The sequence below is a fragment of the Macrosteles quadrilineatus genome, unplaced genomic scaffold, assembly GCF_028750875.1.
Source record: "Macrosteles quadrilineatus isolate MER2022 unplaced genomic scaffold, UCM_ALF_1.0 Scaffold_8__2_contigs__length_117827958, whole genome shotgun sequence".
Classification (NCBI taxonomy): domain Eukaryota; kingdom Metazoa; phylum Arthropoda; class Insecta; order Hemiptera; family Cicadellidae; genus Macrosteles; species Macrosteles quadrilineatus.
Genome location: NW_026542601.1, coordinates 76,126,060 through 76,142,727, shown reverse-complemented (window position 1 = coordinate 76,142,727; position 16,668 = coordinate 76,126,060). Strand labels below are relative to the sequence as shown.

The 16,668-nt window shown below is 37.0% G+C and overlaps 1 protein-coding gene across 2 annotated transcripts; it reads left to right on the top strand.

Annotated features, from left to right (window-relative positions):
• The first annotated feature begins 361 nt into the window (after positions 1-361).
• Positions 362-14,973, top strand: LOC129000391 (nucleoside diphosphate-linked moiety X motif 6-like). 2 transcript variants are annotated; one of them, XM_054427354.1, is made up of 7 exons: positions 362-666; positions 5,205-5,368; positions 8,417-8,508; positions 11,265-11,478; positions 11,759-11,862; positions 13,000-13,098; positions 14,428-14,973. In XM_054427354.1, exons 1-7 carry the CDS (start codon positions 530-532, stop codon positions 14,590-14,592), a joined length of 975 nt encoding a protein of 324 aa, XP_054283329.1. In that variant the 5' UTR covers positions 362-529; the 3' UTR covers positions 14,593-14,973. The 2 variants fall into 2 exon arrangements, with proteins under 2 accessions (XP_054283329.1, XP_054283330.1); XM_054427355.1 differs by having other exon boundaries at positions 372-472.
• The last annotated feature ends 1,695 nt before the right edge of the window (positions 14,974-16,668 follow it).

The window sequence follows — 16,668 nt, the reverse complement described above, 5'->3', positions numbered from 1 at the left end:
TAAAATTTTTAACAGTACTTACTCATTAGCAAACAAGTATATGACATAGGCTATCATAAAAAAACAAATCATTGTAGGACTAATGTAATTATTTTTTTTAAGGTCAGTAAGATTGCAAATTTCATTATGAAGGTTAATTACAAGTCTCAAGTCCTATATTTAGTTCTTTACTACATCTTAATTTGTGGGATTACTCAAAACTAATTTTTCAGGGTTTTTATTCGTTACTTTTAGACAGGCAAGAGTGTTAAAAGGGAATTTTTGGTTTGTTGAGGGTAATTTTTAGAAAAAGCGGGTAATTCTTTGCTTTGGAGGGGGTAATTGGGCAATAGTGGATTGACAACACTGACAGCCACAGATGATAATTGATAAAGGAAAGGAAACCAAACCTTCTGCTAGAGCAGTAGTAGTAGAGCTAAATTAAATTTATTTGTATTTGTAAAATTATCAAAAAATTTATGTTTTGTTATTGGTAAGGACCTAGTATACTAGATAATTTATGATTTTTAGTTTTCAAAGTTTTACTTAAATGTTCAAATCCTTTCTATCACCTTGTTGCCGTTATGTCATACCAGCATCATGTTTAAAACAAGCGAAGAGACACTTGAAATTAGGTTTGCTGATAACCTTTCAATATCAAACAATTAGAAGTCGAAGTCATTGCCTGTAAGTATGCATACTCTTTCATATCCTAAATAATTATGGCTTTATCGTTGTCCAACGAGGTAAAGGATATGGTTGCATTTTATCACCAGACTGCACTTTTGTTTACGTCCTACACTCATTCAAATGAATATAAGTTGTAGCTCAGAGTAAATAAAACAGAAGTGTGTTGGAACCTTAAAATTAAAACATATTTCCACTGAGCGAATGCTTTGAGTTTTGTTACCTCTTTAACAATTTCAATATATAATATTTGTTTGTTGACTAATTAAACCAAAAAGTTTACACAGTTTTATTCAGTGTTTAACACCAACAATAAATATATAACTTTTACATAGGTGTATTAAACGAGAAGGGCACAGGGTGTTGTGTTGATACCACGCTCGACGGTCGGGCGGAACCGCGAGCTCTACAAGTCGGTAAAGCAGTATTTTACCGCTACAAGGGCGCACTCTCGCCCAGCGCCGACAGAACTAACTGTAGCGGCCCAGAGGCCGGCTACAAAACTGCCATTTAAAAATGGCTGGGGCTGCTTCTCTGATTTGTTTCATTTACTCTGAGGTTGTAGATTACTTCATTTGATAACTTCAAGTTTGGTTAGAACGAATGAAATAATCGCTATAGGGGAATAATCTGTGTATCAACATTTTCATTCGAACAAACTAAAGTGCATCCGAAACTAGACCTTGATTAAACTTGTGTAGCCTACCAAGAAAAATTAACTTATAAGGGATACGGGCTTGGGCCTAAAAGTTCCTCATAAATTAGGTAACATTTTGAACAAATTTTTAGGTAACATTTTGAACGAACTCAATTGAGTTTTTGGATAAAGGACTACCCAAGAATTTTATTTATAAAACTTAACTCCAGTCACGAGTTGTTTACTTCAGCAAATTTATTTGTTTAACCTAGGCTACTTCATTTTATTCAATTATTATTCATTCATTCATTAATTTATTCATTTTATTATTTGTTACATCATTTTATTTATTTAACTTACTGCCAACGGATTTAAATAACACTAATTTTACAGGTTAATCACATATTGGGATTAGCTCATTATGACTAAGTAGTCTATGGTAGTAGCCAAGAATAAATACTGAGTAAAAATAGCTAACTTAAATATTGTGTAACTTAATAAGCAAAACAACGAAATAGGCCACGGTACGGTAGGCCTACTTTCCTGTTAAAAAGGGAACATTCGTTATTATTGATGATTTTTTTTCAATATCTTCAAACGCATTTAAATTACGGAACTAGGCTCTTAAATTTTCAAATTTATTTTTAACGAACTTTAAATCAAAAAATTGAAAATTTAAGAGCCTAGTTCCATAGGCTCTAAAAACCCCTGAAATCATCGCTAAAAATCCCCCTGAAACAGCTAACAGTCGTCTCAAAATCCATCTCAGAACTAATATTTCACCTGACTTGTTGGGTAACATGCTCGATAGTGTGTGGGAAACACCCGACATAAGTCACGTTGGATGATGGGTCCGTCGTCAGGTCAGGTTGTCAGGTCGGGTGGCATGTTCGATAGTGTATGGGGGGCTTTAAGTTACGAAAAAACATGAGGTGAGTAAAATTTAAAGTAAAGTAAGGAGAATACAAAGCAATAATAATATTTGCAAAAAGGAATTATTTAAGTATGAAAAAATAGCGAAAACCGGTAAAAATTTGAAATAAATTTACCAAATTTTGAAAGTAGGGCGTTTTTTGAAGCTGAAGGAGTGCGATTTTCGGAAAACGCCTACTTAAGAGGGTTTTGTAGAAAATTTAATTCCTGACTGTGAAAATTCATTCAAATCCTTTCTAGCTCTTACCGTGTTCGAGCTATAGCCGTTTGAAAAAAACTTGTTTTGTCGGTTTTACATGTCCGCCATTTTGGATTTTTTAGGGGGTTGAAATTTGAAAATGGTTTTTTTACGAATTTCACCGTTAATGTTAGATGCCATACTGCAATACTACGAAGTTTCAAGTCTCTAGCACGTTTCTAAGCGGTTCAGATGAGCATACCAAAGTCGGCCACTTTCAATGTTATTCTCCATAAGAATAGCATGGGGCTTGTAAAAGTGGTAAAAAACCTTCAAATTTTGACATTAAACCCAAGTTTTGCGGGTTAAGGTTTAAAGATAAGAAAAAACATTAAATAAGGAGTTAAATTTAAAGTAAACTAAGCAGGATACAGAGCATTAACAATATTTGTAAAAAAGAATTATTTAGGTAAGAAAAAATAGCGAAAACCGTTAAAAATTTTAAAAAAATTTACCAAATTTTGATAGTAGGGCGTTTAGGGTTTTGTAGAAAATTTAATTCCTGTTGATGAAAATTCTTTCAAATCTTTTCTAGCTCTTACCGTTTTCGAGCTATAGCCCTTTGAAAAAATGTGTTTTGTCGTTTTCAGAGGTCCGCCATTTTGGATTTTTGGGGTGGTTAAAATTTGAAAATGGGACTTTTGCAAAATTCACCGTTAATTTAAGATCCCATAGTAAATGGTGCGCCAAAATAACCTGACGGTTTTTAATACTAAATAACTCAAGAACAAACTACAATTTCATGTATTAAATAACGTTATATTGTTCACACTACTATGCCATTTTCATTTATGAAAAATTATATCACTCAGTTTATATCGCCTTCTCCTAAAAACAGGCTTCCCATTTTTTTGCATATTTGCAGTCACCTTCGCCTGATGAATAGAAGCAATCTCTTCCCTGAGACACTGCTTGAGTTCAGGGATGGTTTGAAATTTCGAAACAAACCTTTTGCTTTTTAAGTATCCCCACAGCCAACAGTCACACAAAATTAAGTCTGGGGATCGAGCTGACCACAGCACATCACCAAACCAAGAGATCACTTTACCGGCAAAGAGTTCACGCAAAACTGACATTGAATAATTTGGATGTATGCCAAGTTGCGCCGTCCTGTTGAAACCACGTGTTAGTCATGTCTATCCCTCATAACATCCGCAGTTGTGGAACCAAAAAACCCCTCAGTATTTCCAAATAGCGTTCCGAGTTCACGGTGACAGGGGGGTGTTCCCACTTTCGTCCTCAAAAACATATGGTCCGATGACTCCAAATAGTGCCACACCACACTGCACCACACTAGACAGTAACTTTCTTTTGACAACGTGATGTTTTACCAAACATAACCTAAAAATGGCATAACATAAGCAATCGTTCACTTCAACAATGAGGTCTCTAGCTAGTATAACAGCTGACTTATTACAAAACAGAAACCGTCAGGTTTTTTTGGCGCACCCTATACAATACTACGCAAATTTCAAGTCTCTAGCATGTTTCTAAACCGTTCAGATGGGCACACCAAAGTCGGCCATTTGTAATGTTATTCCCCATAAGAATAACATGGGGGGGGGGGAAATTCGAGATTTCGGGGGGGTTAAAATTCTAAAATGTCACTTTTCATAATTTTCCTGGGGATTTCGGCCCAAGACCAAGACGCATGCCAAATTTCAAATCCCTAGCACTTCTAGAAGTGCTCAAACATTTGTATACCTGAGTCAGTTGTACATTGGGCTGTATAGTATTTAGATCTCTGTTGAACTGCATCCCATATTAGAACATCATATATTCTGAACAGGGTACTATCATTAGCATAAAGTACTGATGAGTAGAGACATTTTAAACTGAAGTCGTTAATAAAAATCAAAAGCAGGATAGGTCCTAAAATGGTCTTCTGCGGAACACCAGCACTCATTTCCTTTGAAAATATCAGAATTTAATAATTTCCTATCCCGACCTATGGCTTACGGGTTTCAAGATAGGATTGAATTAGGCCTATGTTTAATTCACAGTTCCTAACGCCATAGTAATTTAGTTTATAAAAAAGAACGGGATGGTAGACTGTGTTGAAGGCGTTAGTCAAATTAGCAAGGCATGTATCTGTCACCAACTTGTCTCAAAACCTTGCAAAACTTGGTTAATTAATTTTTATAACAGCCATTGTGGTTGGATCTAAAGCCATATTGACCTTAATTTTGTTAACACGTTCGCTGCTGACCGCTAGATGCCGGAACGGCGCCAGGAGCTGAACTAACGCTCGCCGCTGCGTAAACATTGCTGCCGATACACTGAATTACAGTAACAACTACAGTAGTTGTGCTGGATGGCAATGTTCTGCAATAAAACTGGCTTTGGACATAGTACTAAGTGAATCAGATAGGTAGCAGCACTACCCAGGTTGCAGTTGGTAAAGTAGTGTCGCTATCTAGCAGGAAAGAAGTGGAACAAAGCCCTGTTCTAAACGACCCTGGTGGTGATTTTGGGAAACTATATTTTTTATTGTCAGAAAAGTACGTCCCCACGAGCTGCAAAGAAATATAGGACGCTCATGACGAGCTGGCTGATCCATGAAAACGTTAAACATCAATGAACGGCGACGTTCCGGAACGTTCCTAGCTCCTGGCGCCGTGGCCCGTTTGACGTTCCGGAACGTCCGTAGCAGCGAACGTGTTAATAGGCCTATTCAGAAGTGTTTAAATTTATTGCTAATCAATTATAATTTGCACTTTTTGTTTAAAGGAAACCAAGGAACAAGAATACAACCTTTGGTATCCAAATGGCAGAAAATATGTCAACAGACGCAAGTAGTGTGTTCACTGGAACTGTTGACAGATACAAGGGTGTTCACATCAGTTCTGTTGAAAATCCTTGTGACCTGGTGACCTTTACATCTAAACTTGAAGGTTTGTATACACATATCACAGCAATACTGTAGAGAAGGTTACCTAATTGAACGTCTCCTTGTAAGATAGCATTTTTTATAGGAGCATATAAACACATTTAGAGATAATTTAATGAAAGCTTTTTTTTCATCCCTCTACGCCTACAGATTATAATAAGCCTAAACTGATTTGGCTGTCAGAATACTGCATAATGGCAGAGGACATATAAGACTGTCATTGCGTGTTTCTGTGATCAAAAGTAGGGCTTTGTGTGAATAAGGGTGTAAAATTGACTAACAAACAAAAAAACTTTGGAATTCCATCAGGGCTCTGCCCCAGTGGCCTTCAAAGTTCACATGTTATTCTTAGGGAGAAAATTTTTGTTTACATTTGAACACATGAATAATTTGAAATTTACACTAATATTTGAAACAGCTGGTTGTACTAAAATTTTGCACAAAATCAAAACATAACCAAAAAAACGTTTGACATAATGGAGACTATGAGACGTTGACCAGGACGGCCAATCGGAGGAGGCCGACAAAATTTAACTGGTAGACGCGAACGAATTACAAATAATACTATTGTCATTGATAGCCGAATACAGCAAGCACCCTTCTGTGTTGGGTTTAAGTGTGCTCTCCAACAGCCGCCTGAAGATTTCACATTCAATTTAGGACTGTTGGATAATCGCTGCATAAGCTGTTGATTTTGGAAGACAAGGAGGCGGGTAGGAGGACTACATTGGAAACAGAAGAGAGGAGATATTAGAGGAGTGGCAAATGCGTTGGGTGCAGAGTGTTTTATGTTAACGTTTTAAAGGTAAACGTTCGGATATACACCTAACATCAGAAAGAAATGGAACAAGATTGGGAGATGGGCCATTATGAAACGCAGTTTGTCACAGGACGTGGACAATTTCAAGGCGAGTTTGTGAAGATTTCACCTGGTGGAAGAGGAAGTATGTAGATGTGGAGAAATAAAAATCACGAGTCACGTATTTATAAATGTTCACTTCAGGAGACAAATAGGAGAGAACAGGAATAAATCTTGGGTAAGATAGGTCTAGAGATGAGAAAATATGAAAATAAAATATGATTAGTGACAAGGAAACAATTGAGACGTTTATAAAAGTAGCTAGGGAAATAGGAAAAACCAGGGATACATACAGGCGTTAAAATTTAAAAAAAAGAAAAAAACAAAAACTAAGAAAGAAAAGGAAGGGGAGAGGAAAAGTTAGAGCGAATCCCAATGATCCCTATCCATCTGGGCCGGGGTGAGGTTCATAATGTCCAAATTTCACAAACTCCAACGTCTAAAATATTAAATAAACAGTGCGTTTCATAACCTCCAAATTTCATAAACTCCAAAACTATAACTTTCAAATAATCACCGATTCACAATGTCCAAATTTCACAAACTCCAACGTTTAAATATCAAATAAACAGAGCGGTTCATAACCTCCAAGTTTCATAAGCTCCAACGGTACAGTCTCTGCCAGAAGTCGCTGCAGAGTTTGCTGTGGTTCGGTATGTAGGCGCTACACGTTCTACTGTTGTAGCGGCGCAACACGAAGTATCATTGTTGCTCCGTAATTGCTTTCTTAAGAGTATAAGTGTATATTCTTAAGAGTTCCCATAGTCCGATCATGCTGGTTCGCGAACTCGTTCGAATAAACGTAGGTTTACACGTTTGTACCAAATTTCATCAAAATCGGATGATTTTTGCTCGAGTTATCACGCTAACGGACACACATATAAATATATATATAACTGATGGTGTTTTTGGTCTCTAGGGACCTCAAAACGAAAAAGTAAATCGGTCCCGGGACCAGGTCTTACCATGAGTACTACGGTAATAGCTTATTCCCTATAGGGGAAATTCGCTAAAATGTAAATTTGATTTGCACATTGTGTGCTAACACATATTTGAGTCACACATCTGAGTATTCTTCAATCATTAAAATGTACGTATAATCAGTAGCTGGCAAACGGTGCCTGCTATCTGACTGTGGCAACCACTAGAGAGTCTTCTGGCCCAGACTGTACCGTTGGAGGTTATGAAATTTGGAGGTTATGAACCGCTCTGTTTATTTAATATTTAAACGTTGGAGTTTGTGAAACTTGGACATTGTGAAACAGTGATTATTTGAATGTTATAGATTTGGAGCTTATGAAATTTGGAGGTTATGAACCGCTCTGTTTATTTAATATTTTAAGCGTTGGAGTTTGTGAAATTTGGAGTTTATGAAACGCTCCCCTGGGCGGTATGGGGAAGGGAGTCGTGCTGTTAGGCTTTTGGACACATAATGTGTCTGGAAACCTAATGGGGCTATGAGTAAGGCTATTTGTAGAAAACACTATTTACAGTAAAAATGTTGATTGTATCGATCTGTTATGTACATCTTGAGTATTTCCATAATCTTTGAGTCAATATTTTAAAGTCATCAGAAATTATGACTGTTATTCGTTTTTAAATAACGCCTGTAATACTTAGCAATTGCTCGAATTCGAGCAACAGGTACACTAGTTGACTATTATGAGTTTATAGTGGGCCTTAGTCATTCCCGCTTGGTTAGCTTCGTTAATGGTTTCATTACACACGTCATATGAAACTGGTACTGTAAACCCATAATAGTATTATCAATTATCAATTATTTAAGATGGGGACGCCACTATGTGCGTATTTTAACCCAAATATGAGTGAAGGATGAGTGTAGGACGAGTGGCGCGATCTTGTAGTCTTGTTAGTGACTAAGGCTGACATGTTCCTTAGACACAGCTGTTAATTAATAGCCCATACAGCTCAGCTTAGGGACCTACAGTTTATTGTGGAATCCGAACCACATTTTTTCCTCGTGAACTTTATCACATGAACCAAAATCCTCATTTCTAATAATAACTAGCAGCATAGCATCTCTTTAGGCGAGTCAAACAAATCATTGTAAAATTGAATTATTCTCCTTATATATTGTCTTACATCGTACAAAGCTGGAATAGATATAGTTTTAGAAACGTGTATTTCCCTTAGTTTATATTAATTATATATCAAGATTTATGGTGTTTCCAGCATCCCTCAATCATTGGGTGGCAGAGAAGATGTTAGCTGTGTGGTTTTTAGTCAGCTTAGAACAGTCTGACTGGATTCCAGTATTGACAAAGGTAGGTAAATAAGTAAACAGTAAACTGTACCTATTAACAGGTTCGCTATGGCCTATCAATGGCGGCCGTATCCCCAGTGCGGCACAGCATTGAGCAGGGCGATTGGCTTTCAAATTTCGGTCTGACGAATAGCAAATAACGTGTGGTGATGTACTGCATTACGACGAGAGTCGACGTAGTTTGCTAAAACAGCCACAGAAAGCAGCACTGCTTGGAACGTAGCCGGTCCCATTGTACTGCCAATTGGAGGGAGAAAGACGTGACAACAAGTTGATTTCTAAGCTTGCCAGACAGGAATTTTACGGGGAAATTTATTACCAATCAACACCACAACAAAAAGCATGTCACACACTACACGCTACGTAGTATAGGTCCGCCTTCGACCGAAGCTAGGCTCGTATTGAGCAACAGATTGATGCACTGCAGTGTAAGTTTTGGGTCAGTAATGACCTGGCCGTGTGAGGGTTGCGATCGCCTTGAGTCAGTACAGAACCACCCGCAGCGAACGTGTTAATAGAAAATGTTAAAGTTGTTGCCAGTTTTTTAATCAAAATGAACATAGTTGAAGTGAGCCCCTGATAGATTACTGATGTAAATTACGTATTTCTTTTGCATGTGCGGACTTTCAGCTAGCTTCTGCTAGCTTTCGGCTTCTGTCAACTATCTCAGTGACAAAATACAGGGTGCGGCAGAAAGAACTCCCCTATTAGGAAAGCTAATAAAAACAAAACCAAGTAAGATATGACATTTTTATTGCTATTAACCAAAAACACACATTATGCCATTTTAAAAAATATAAAATTATAGTGCTTTAAATAAAATGTCGTTTTAATAATCGATAATTTAAAATTATCGTGTTTTAAATAAAATGTAATTTAAATGGCGGCCTCCAGTGTTAACACATTGGTTCAAACGTTCCCGGTAGTTGTCCATTACCTTTCGGGTCATGTCGGGTGAGATGGCTGCAACTTCATGCCTTATTCTTTCCTTCAGGGCTTCCAAACTTTGAGGGCGATGTTCGTATACCTTATACTTTCCATTTAAATGACATTTTATTTAAAACACGATCATTTTAAATTATCGATTATTAAAACTAGGGATGGACGGGATTGAATTTTTAGTTCGGGACGGGACGGGACGGGATTTTTATTTCCTTCCCGATTTTCGGGACGGGACGGGACGGGATTTTTTTCTGTGCATAAAAAGAAAGTCTTGAGTATTGCAGTTACCAAAAAATACATACAAAATCAATCTTTACCGTTTGTGGCACTGATCTATAAAAACCCAAAAATGGGTAACAATTTTTCAGGTACCTGTAGAAACTTGTGACTCGCGGTCGAAAGGACTCGCGGTCACGGTGCGATCGTCGGTATGACTCACGGTCACGGCGCGATCGTCGGTATGACTCACGGTCACAGCGCGATCGTCGGTATGACTCACGGTCACGGCGCGATCGTCGGTATGACTCAAGGTCACGGCGCGATCGTCGGTATGACTCACGGTCACGGCGCGATCGTCGGTATGACTCATGGTCACGGCGCGATCGTCGGTATGACTCACGGTCACGGCGCGATCGTCGGTATGACTCACGGTCACGGCGCGATCGTCGGTATGACTCCGCGGTCACGGGATGATCGTCGGTATGACTCCGCGGTCACGGCGCGATCGTCGGTATGACTCACGGTCACGGCGCGATCGTTGGTATGTCTCCGCGGTCACGGCGCGATCGTCGGTATGACTCACGGTCACAGCGCGATCGTCGGTATGTCTCCGTGGTCACGTGGTGATCGTCGGTATGTCTCCGTGGTCACGGCGTGATCGTCGGTATGACTCCGCGGTCACGGCGCGATCGTCGGTATGTCTCCGCGGTCACAGCGTGATCGTCGGTATGACTCCGCGGTCACGGCGCGATCGTCGGTATGACTCACGGTCACGGCGCGATCGTCGGTATGTCTCCGCGGACACGGCGTGATCGTCGGTATGACTCCACGGTCACGGCGCAATCGTCGAAACGACTTAGTCTCCTGCGTTCGCGGACCTATCGCTCGCAATAGCGGCGTCATTGGCACTCGCGAAGCGGCAAAATCGCCGGCGATCGGACCAAATCCCGTCCCGAAAAATTCCCGAATCAAATGTAATCCCGTCCCGATAATCGGGAATATTTTTTTCCCGAAAAATTCCCGAAATTTCGGGACCCGTCCATCCCTAATTAAAACGACATTTTATTTAAAGCACTATAATTTTATATTTTTTTAAATGGCATAATATGTGTTTTTGGTTAATAGCAATAAAAATGTCATATCTTACTTGGTTTTGTTTTTATTAGCTTTCCTAATATGGGAGTTCTTTCTGTCGCACCCTGTATAAGGTAGAAAATAGGATTTTAGATACATTGCAATTTGTGACTGATTCAGTCAACTTTGTTCTTTTTTAATAAAAAATGTGCAACAGCTGGTCCATGTAGATGGGATGTCTACTTCAGTATACAAATGATTGTACGCAACTGCTGTAATTCTCAACATATTTCTACAAGCTGCAGTGTGTTTCTTTATCAGCTTTTTCAGTAATGTAGGCTATATGTCCAAAATTCACAACACCAATATTCCCACGGTTGCATCCGCACTTTACTTTTACCAGTTTCACGCTTTGTCTACTAACTAATAACAATTTTAATTATTCACCATCGATACAAATTTTAAAATATGCATGTAATTCACATGGTGTACTTGTATTTTGTGAGTGTTGACGGAGCACAGAACTGTTTCAGGTTCCACCACACTGGTAGTGATGGCTCCACTGTCTCCCTGGTCCGCTGGTTGGACAGTTCGCCCTCGCGAGTGCCTGTGTTCGCTCACACCATGGTGGGGGTGGGCGCCGTGGTGGTTGACAAGGATGGTCGACTGCTAGTGGTGCAGGAGTCTTACAGAGGACAGCCATACTGGAAACTTCCGGGCGGTTACGTAGAGCCAGGTGACCTCTTTCTTGATATTTTAAACTGAAAGTAATCTACCTATATAATGTATATCTCAGTGATTAATGATTAAGAGAAAAAATAGTAAAGGTAATTATCAATGTGTATTGTACTGTAGAATGAGATAGCTCTGGATCTCATTCTTGTTCTTCAATGTAGAATACTTAACTCTACATTCACTTGTTTTATACATTTAATGGATACTTCTAAAATTCTATAAATTAAATAGACTTTGGAGATTTAAAATAAAGAGTCATTTTCATGAGGAATGTGTTCCAGGTGAAGATATTTCTGTGGCTGCTATGAGAGAGGTTCAGGAAGAAACCAATATCGTGACAGAGTTCAAGTCTTTAATAGCTTTCCGCCATTCCCATTCAGCGCAGGTAACTTAAGACAGATCAAATATTTTACTGGGTGTCTGACTGTCATTGAGGTCACTGAAAATGTCAATGATTTGAAGATAAAGATCAAACATACAGATGAAAACAATAACTTTTTCAACAAAATATAATGCAAGCCCTGCAAAACCATAGGTATACATGTAATGTTTGACTATTGATAGTGCTGTTGGTAATGTTTGACATAGCAACTAGTATTAAACCATATATTATGTTTGTTATTTCAATTTAAATACCGCTAAACTAGGTACTTAACTATTTGTAACTAGGTACTAGGCACTAAGAACTTATAGCCCCCCCTAACACAAGGTCGCAGCGAACAATGTGGCTCAGTAATAACAATTGTGTATACATTAGTATTGCACAGCGCTCTATATGAATTAGTGCTACAGCTGTTTCGGTAGGCCGTGACAGCAGTGTAGCCACTTTTGTCTTGCCCCAGCCGTGTATTAGATGAGGCTATTCAAGGCCCCACTAGAAAAAACAGGCCATGCTGCAGCGCGGGCAGCGCAACACTACGTCACAGTGGTGGATAGTTGTACTAAACTCTTACCATTAAAATCTTACAAACAGCCAGCTTGTTTATTTACCAAAAACATATGGGAATGGTGATGGCAATGAATTTATCAATGAAATCTATCCACTAGTGTGACGTCATGGATCCTGCAGCATGGCCTGCTTTTTCTAGTGGGGCCTTGGGCTATTACTTAACTAATGCGACTTCCTTCCTTATAATTTTTATTGTTTAAATGTTTCTGAACATTCAAAGTGATTCATTGCACCTTATCTCTGAGCTACCGGATGATAGTGATTGTTTTCTGCTTGCAATGTTAACTCACTTCATTCAGTTGGTGGTTGATATTATCAGTGATTGCATGAACATGTTTACTAAGAGTAAATAATATTAAGGCTAACCATAGTGTTTTATCAAAGCCTCTGGTATTCTGTGACTTACCTTAATTTTAACTATGTCATGCATTAAATTTACAGTAAGTTAAACTGAGTAAAAACAATCACCTTAGGGAAGAAAAATGTGCTTTGTTTTGTCCACGTTTTTGTCCACTGAGGCAAAGATATGGTTCCGTAATCCATCTATCCCTTAACAATACACATATGTTTTAGTTTGGCTGCTCTGATCTGTACTTCATTGTAGAGTTGGCACCGCTGAGTTCAACGATCACTAGCTGCGAGGTAGAGATTGAAGACAGTCAATGGATGGACGTAAGTTTCATGCACTATTTTGTTTTCCTTTTTCAAACACTTAAGGTTTTCTGTGTGCTGTTTCTGAGGTCAACTGGTTTCAGCTTCTACATGGAGCTATCATCAAAGGACGTATTCTTTCTTAATATGAAGTGCATATCATTTTAAACTTCCGTACTTAAACTTCATAGAAATTTAAAGACGACACACACGTATACGACACATCTATATATAAAGCCAAAAGTACCCATGAACTTTTGAGAAAACTACAAGTCACACCCCCATAAACCATATACCATAACCATGTACCATATACCATAAAATGTTCGTCATGACGAGAAACCTTGCGCAAAATTATCCATTATTTCATAAACTGCCCTATAAGGTCGTAATTGCTTTCCAAAGGGAACTTTCCATTTACCTAATGTTAAAAATACCTCAGCTGTTATTTTTTTTTTTGTATTCTGTTTTGTTTATTTCATCTTAACTTAACCAATCAATAGTTTTATTAATACTAATGTAGTAAAACGGGGTGGAGCCCGTGGGTAACAGCTAGTTTACTATAACTGTTTAGTTATGATAACAGATACTTTAATACTTTTCAATGAAATGGCGACCATACAACACAAGATATTGCCAACACAGCAGAGTTTGAGTCTAGACTGCTGGTGGTCAGTGCAGTAGGTGTACAACCATTTCCTTCTCACCAAAGGCTGGGTCCTGTCAAAAAAACTTTTTAATTAAAATTTGGCAATCTGGAGGCTAATATCTACAATGAAGATATAAATAATTTTGACAATAGAGAAATCATATTAAGAGTCCTTGGAGGCTAGCTGCCATCTTGGGTGAATTCAAACAGCTGCTGAAAATAATAATATAATCCAAAAATATTTTTTCAAACACCATAGTTATCACAATCTAAAAATGTTGCACATTGTGGGATTAAAAATTTTAATTGTAGTTTTGAATTGTTTTCCAAGGTAGTCCAGGAAGCCAATGACTATCTTGGATTTTCCCACCATAAGAGCAATGTTAATTTCCTTAATATCATTAAGGAACAGCCGCTGAGAGTTATTTACAATCTAAAAATTTTTTTTCAAATACCAAAGTCATTGTAATTTAACTATCAAGTGCAATGTGAGATTAAAAATTTTCTTTGTAGTTTTTGAATTGTTTTATGAGTTAGTACGTCTAGGCTCCAAGGGCTCGTAATTCAGTGATCTTTGACTCAACAATGGGGTTTTTTTCTGGATTAACGGACCTTCCTGCTTGATAATCAAAAATTTACTGTACTTAAGATTTAAAACTCATGATGATTTGATTTAACAATTTTTACTCGTGTGTTCGCAGATGGACATGTACCTGTCACACCCCAATGTCCATGAGAACAACCGGCTGTTTGTACGAAAGTATTTGTTTAGTAAAGAAAAAGGGCTCTCGATCAATGGAACTAAAACTTTACATCCTGTGACAAAAGCTCCGCAGACACTGTTTGCCTTGGGAGATATTGAATGAGCTTATCACAGGAATATTAATCATAGATCAAAAGATTCTTAGTGAGAAGAGGTTTGGTTTGCATTTGTTTTATACTAAAGGTTTGGTTAAACTAAGTACGAGAACTGTTAAAAGGAAATGCAGATATCACAATTCTATAAACTAATGTAAGGTTAATTTTTTATTCTGTTCTTAGACATCTTATTATATATAGCTAAATAGCTGCAATGTTTACATTGTAAAAATAATCAAATGTAACTTTTTATGTTTTAACCATGCATAACTAATTTTACCTAAAACTAAATTCAATCTATTGTCATTACATGTTTTAGAGCTTTGGTGGAAAAAACTGTTGTAAAAATGTATATAAGGCAAGATCAAATACAAATATTTTTGGTTATTTTTTTGTGTACCTGATTTCTCCTGAGTGAATTATCCTCAATCAATATTAACCATTAAAATTAACATTATTAGTAAATTTCTATGATATTGTAAACATGATATTTCAGATAGGTACCACTACAATAATTTCAATGCTATTTAGTATATAGATCTTTTTATTGCAAAATACTAAAACCATAATTTCTCCACTTGAGAAAAGAAAAAAAATATATTTTCCATATCTGAGAAAAACTAAAGGATACATTTAAATCCATCTATAGAGACTGTAGATGTAGCTGTATTTTTTACTGACCTAAGATAATAGTATATTACGCTACAAGGTCGATAAGTAGGTGCGAGAATGATCGTGCACAGGATTTTACTGTAAATTATTAGTTTTATTCACCTAATAACAGTTACTAGGAAATAACAGTTACTGTACATACACAACCGACAACAAAAATAATCTTTAAAGGAAAGTGGTATTGCATTATTTGTTTTGCCTCGGAAACGAGTTTTAAATCCTAGTAAAATCTGCAATTTGGTAACCTCTTAAACAAATTACAAGTGTTGTAAAATATCAGCTGTTTATTGTTTTATTTTTTAACTGCAACAATACTGTATTTTATAAACAGTTTAATTTAGACGTGATTTTCACTGATTACTGATCAAACATACTACTTATCAAAGTGATAAGTACAGTAGGTTCTCAATACTATAACACAACTCAATATCTATCTTCCTATCTACAAACGCAAGTTTGAAGGTGGGGAATTCTTATCTGATAATTTTATCAATGTTTTAAAGATAATTACAAGTGGTTTTATTAGGAAATCTACACTAATATATCAATTTAATATTACTTCATCCTAGGATGGTAAGTTATTTTCCTTATCAAGACCTTATTTAACCTTTTTAGTGGAATTATTTGTTTGGTGCATTTGATTTTTATATGTACCAGCTCAACTATTACTTTCTTGATACGTTCTAGCCGGAAGCCTATGTTGTCAAGCTTAAGAACAAATATGCATAATACTTTAAACAAAAAATATAAGAAATCTAAACATTAAAACTATTTCATATATAATTTTCCGATTAAAAAAAAAACATTGAAGTTTTACTCTGAGCTCTTTTTTATTTTATTGTATAGCTACAAAACTTTAAATTAAATAGAAAATCAGTGTGACATATGTCTAGTATAACAACTAAATGATACAATCTAAAAGTATACAACAGGTTTGTTGTCTTTAAAGGGGGTATGTTACATGACAATGGATAGGGAATTTTTTATTTTTATGATTATAATTTACTAGTATTGCCAGCTTATGTAGCCTCTAAGGTATTTCAAGGAATAAACTGTCCCATTTTAATAGTCGATAACAAATTTCCTTTTTGTGTAGTCCAGTCACTTAACATATAAATAAGAGGTTTATTTACCTTAGTACTATCTTGTGACTCTTATATACCTCCTCTAAGGGTAAAAAAAAACTGATTGTGATGTCTTATTGTTCTTAATGTTTTTGTATGTGACGATTGCCCTAAGTACTATGTGGGAAAAACTAGCCGCACATTCCAGACTAGATTCCGAGAACATTTACCCAGCAGCAAGAACCATAATATTACAAAATCCAATTTTGTAGCACATCTAATACCACCCCAACCATAATTTTTTCCGATTTTAACACCGACGTGATACTTAGTATTGCAAGAAAGGCT

Bases quoted from the DNA above. Each gene is read 5' to 3' on its own strand.
- LOC129000391 (XM_054427354.1), top strand. From the start codon at position 530: ATGTTCAAATCCTTTCTATCACCTTGTTGCCGTTATGTCATACCAGCA. The intron at 8,509-11,264 runs GTAGGTAAATAA...GACGGAGCACAG, and splicing joins GGATTCCAGTATTGACAAAG to AACTGTTTCAGGTTCCACCA. The intron at 11,863-12,999 runs GTAACTTAAGAC...CATATGTTTTAG, and splicing joins GCCATTCCCATTCAGCGCAG to TTTGGCTGCTCTGATCTGTA.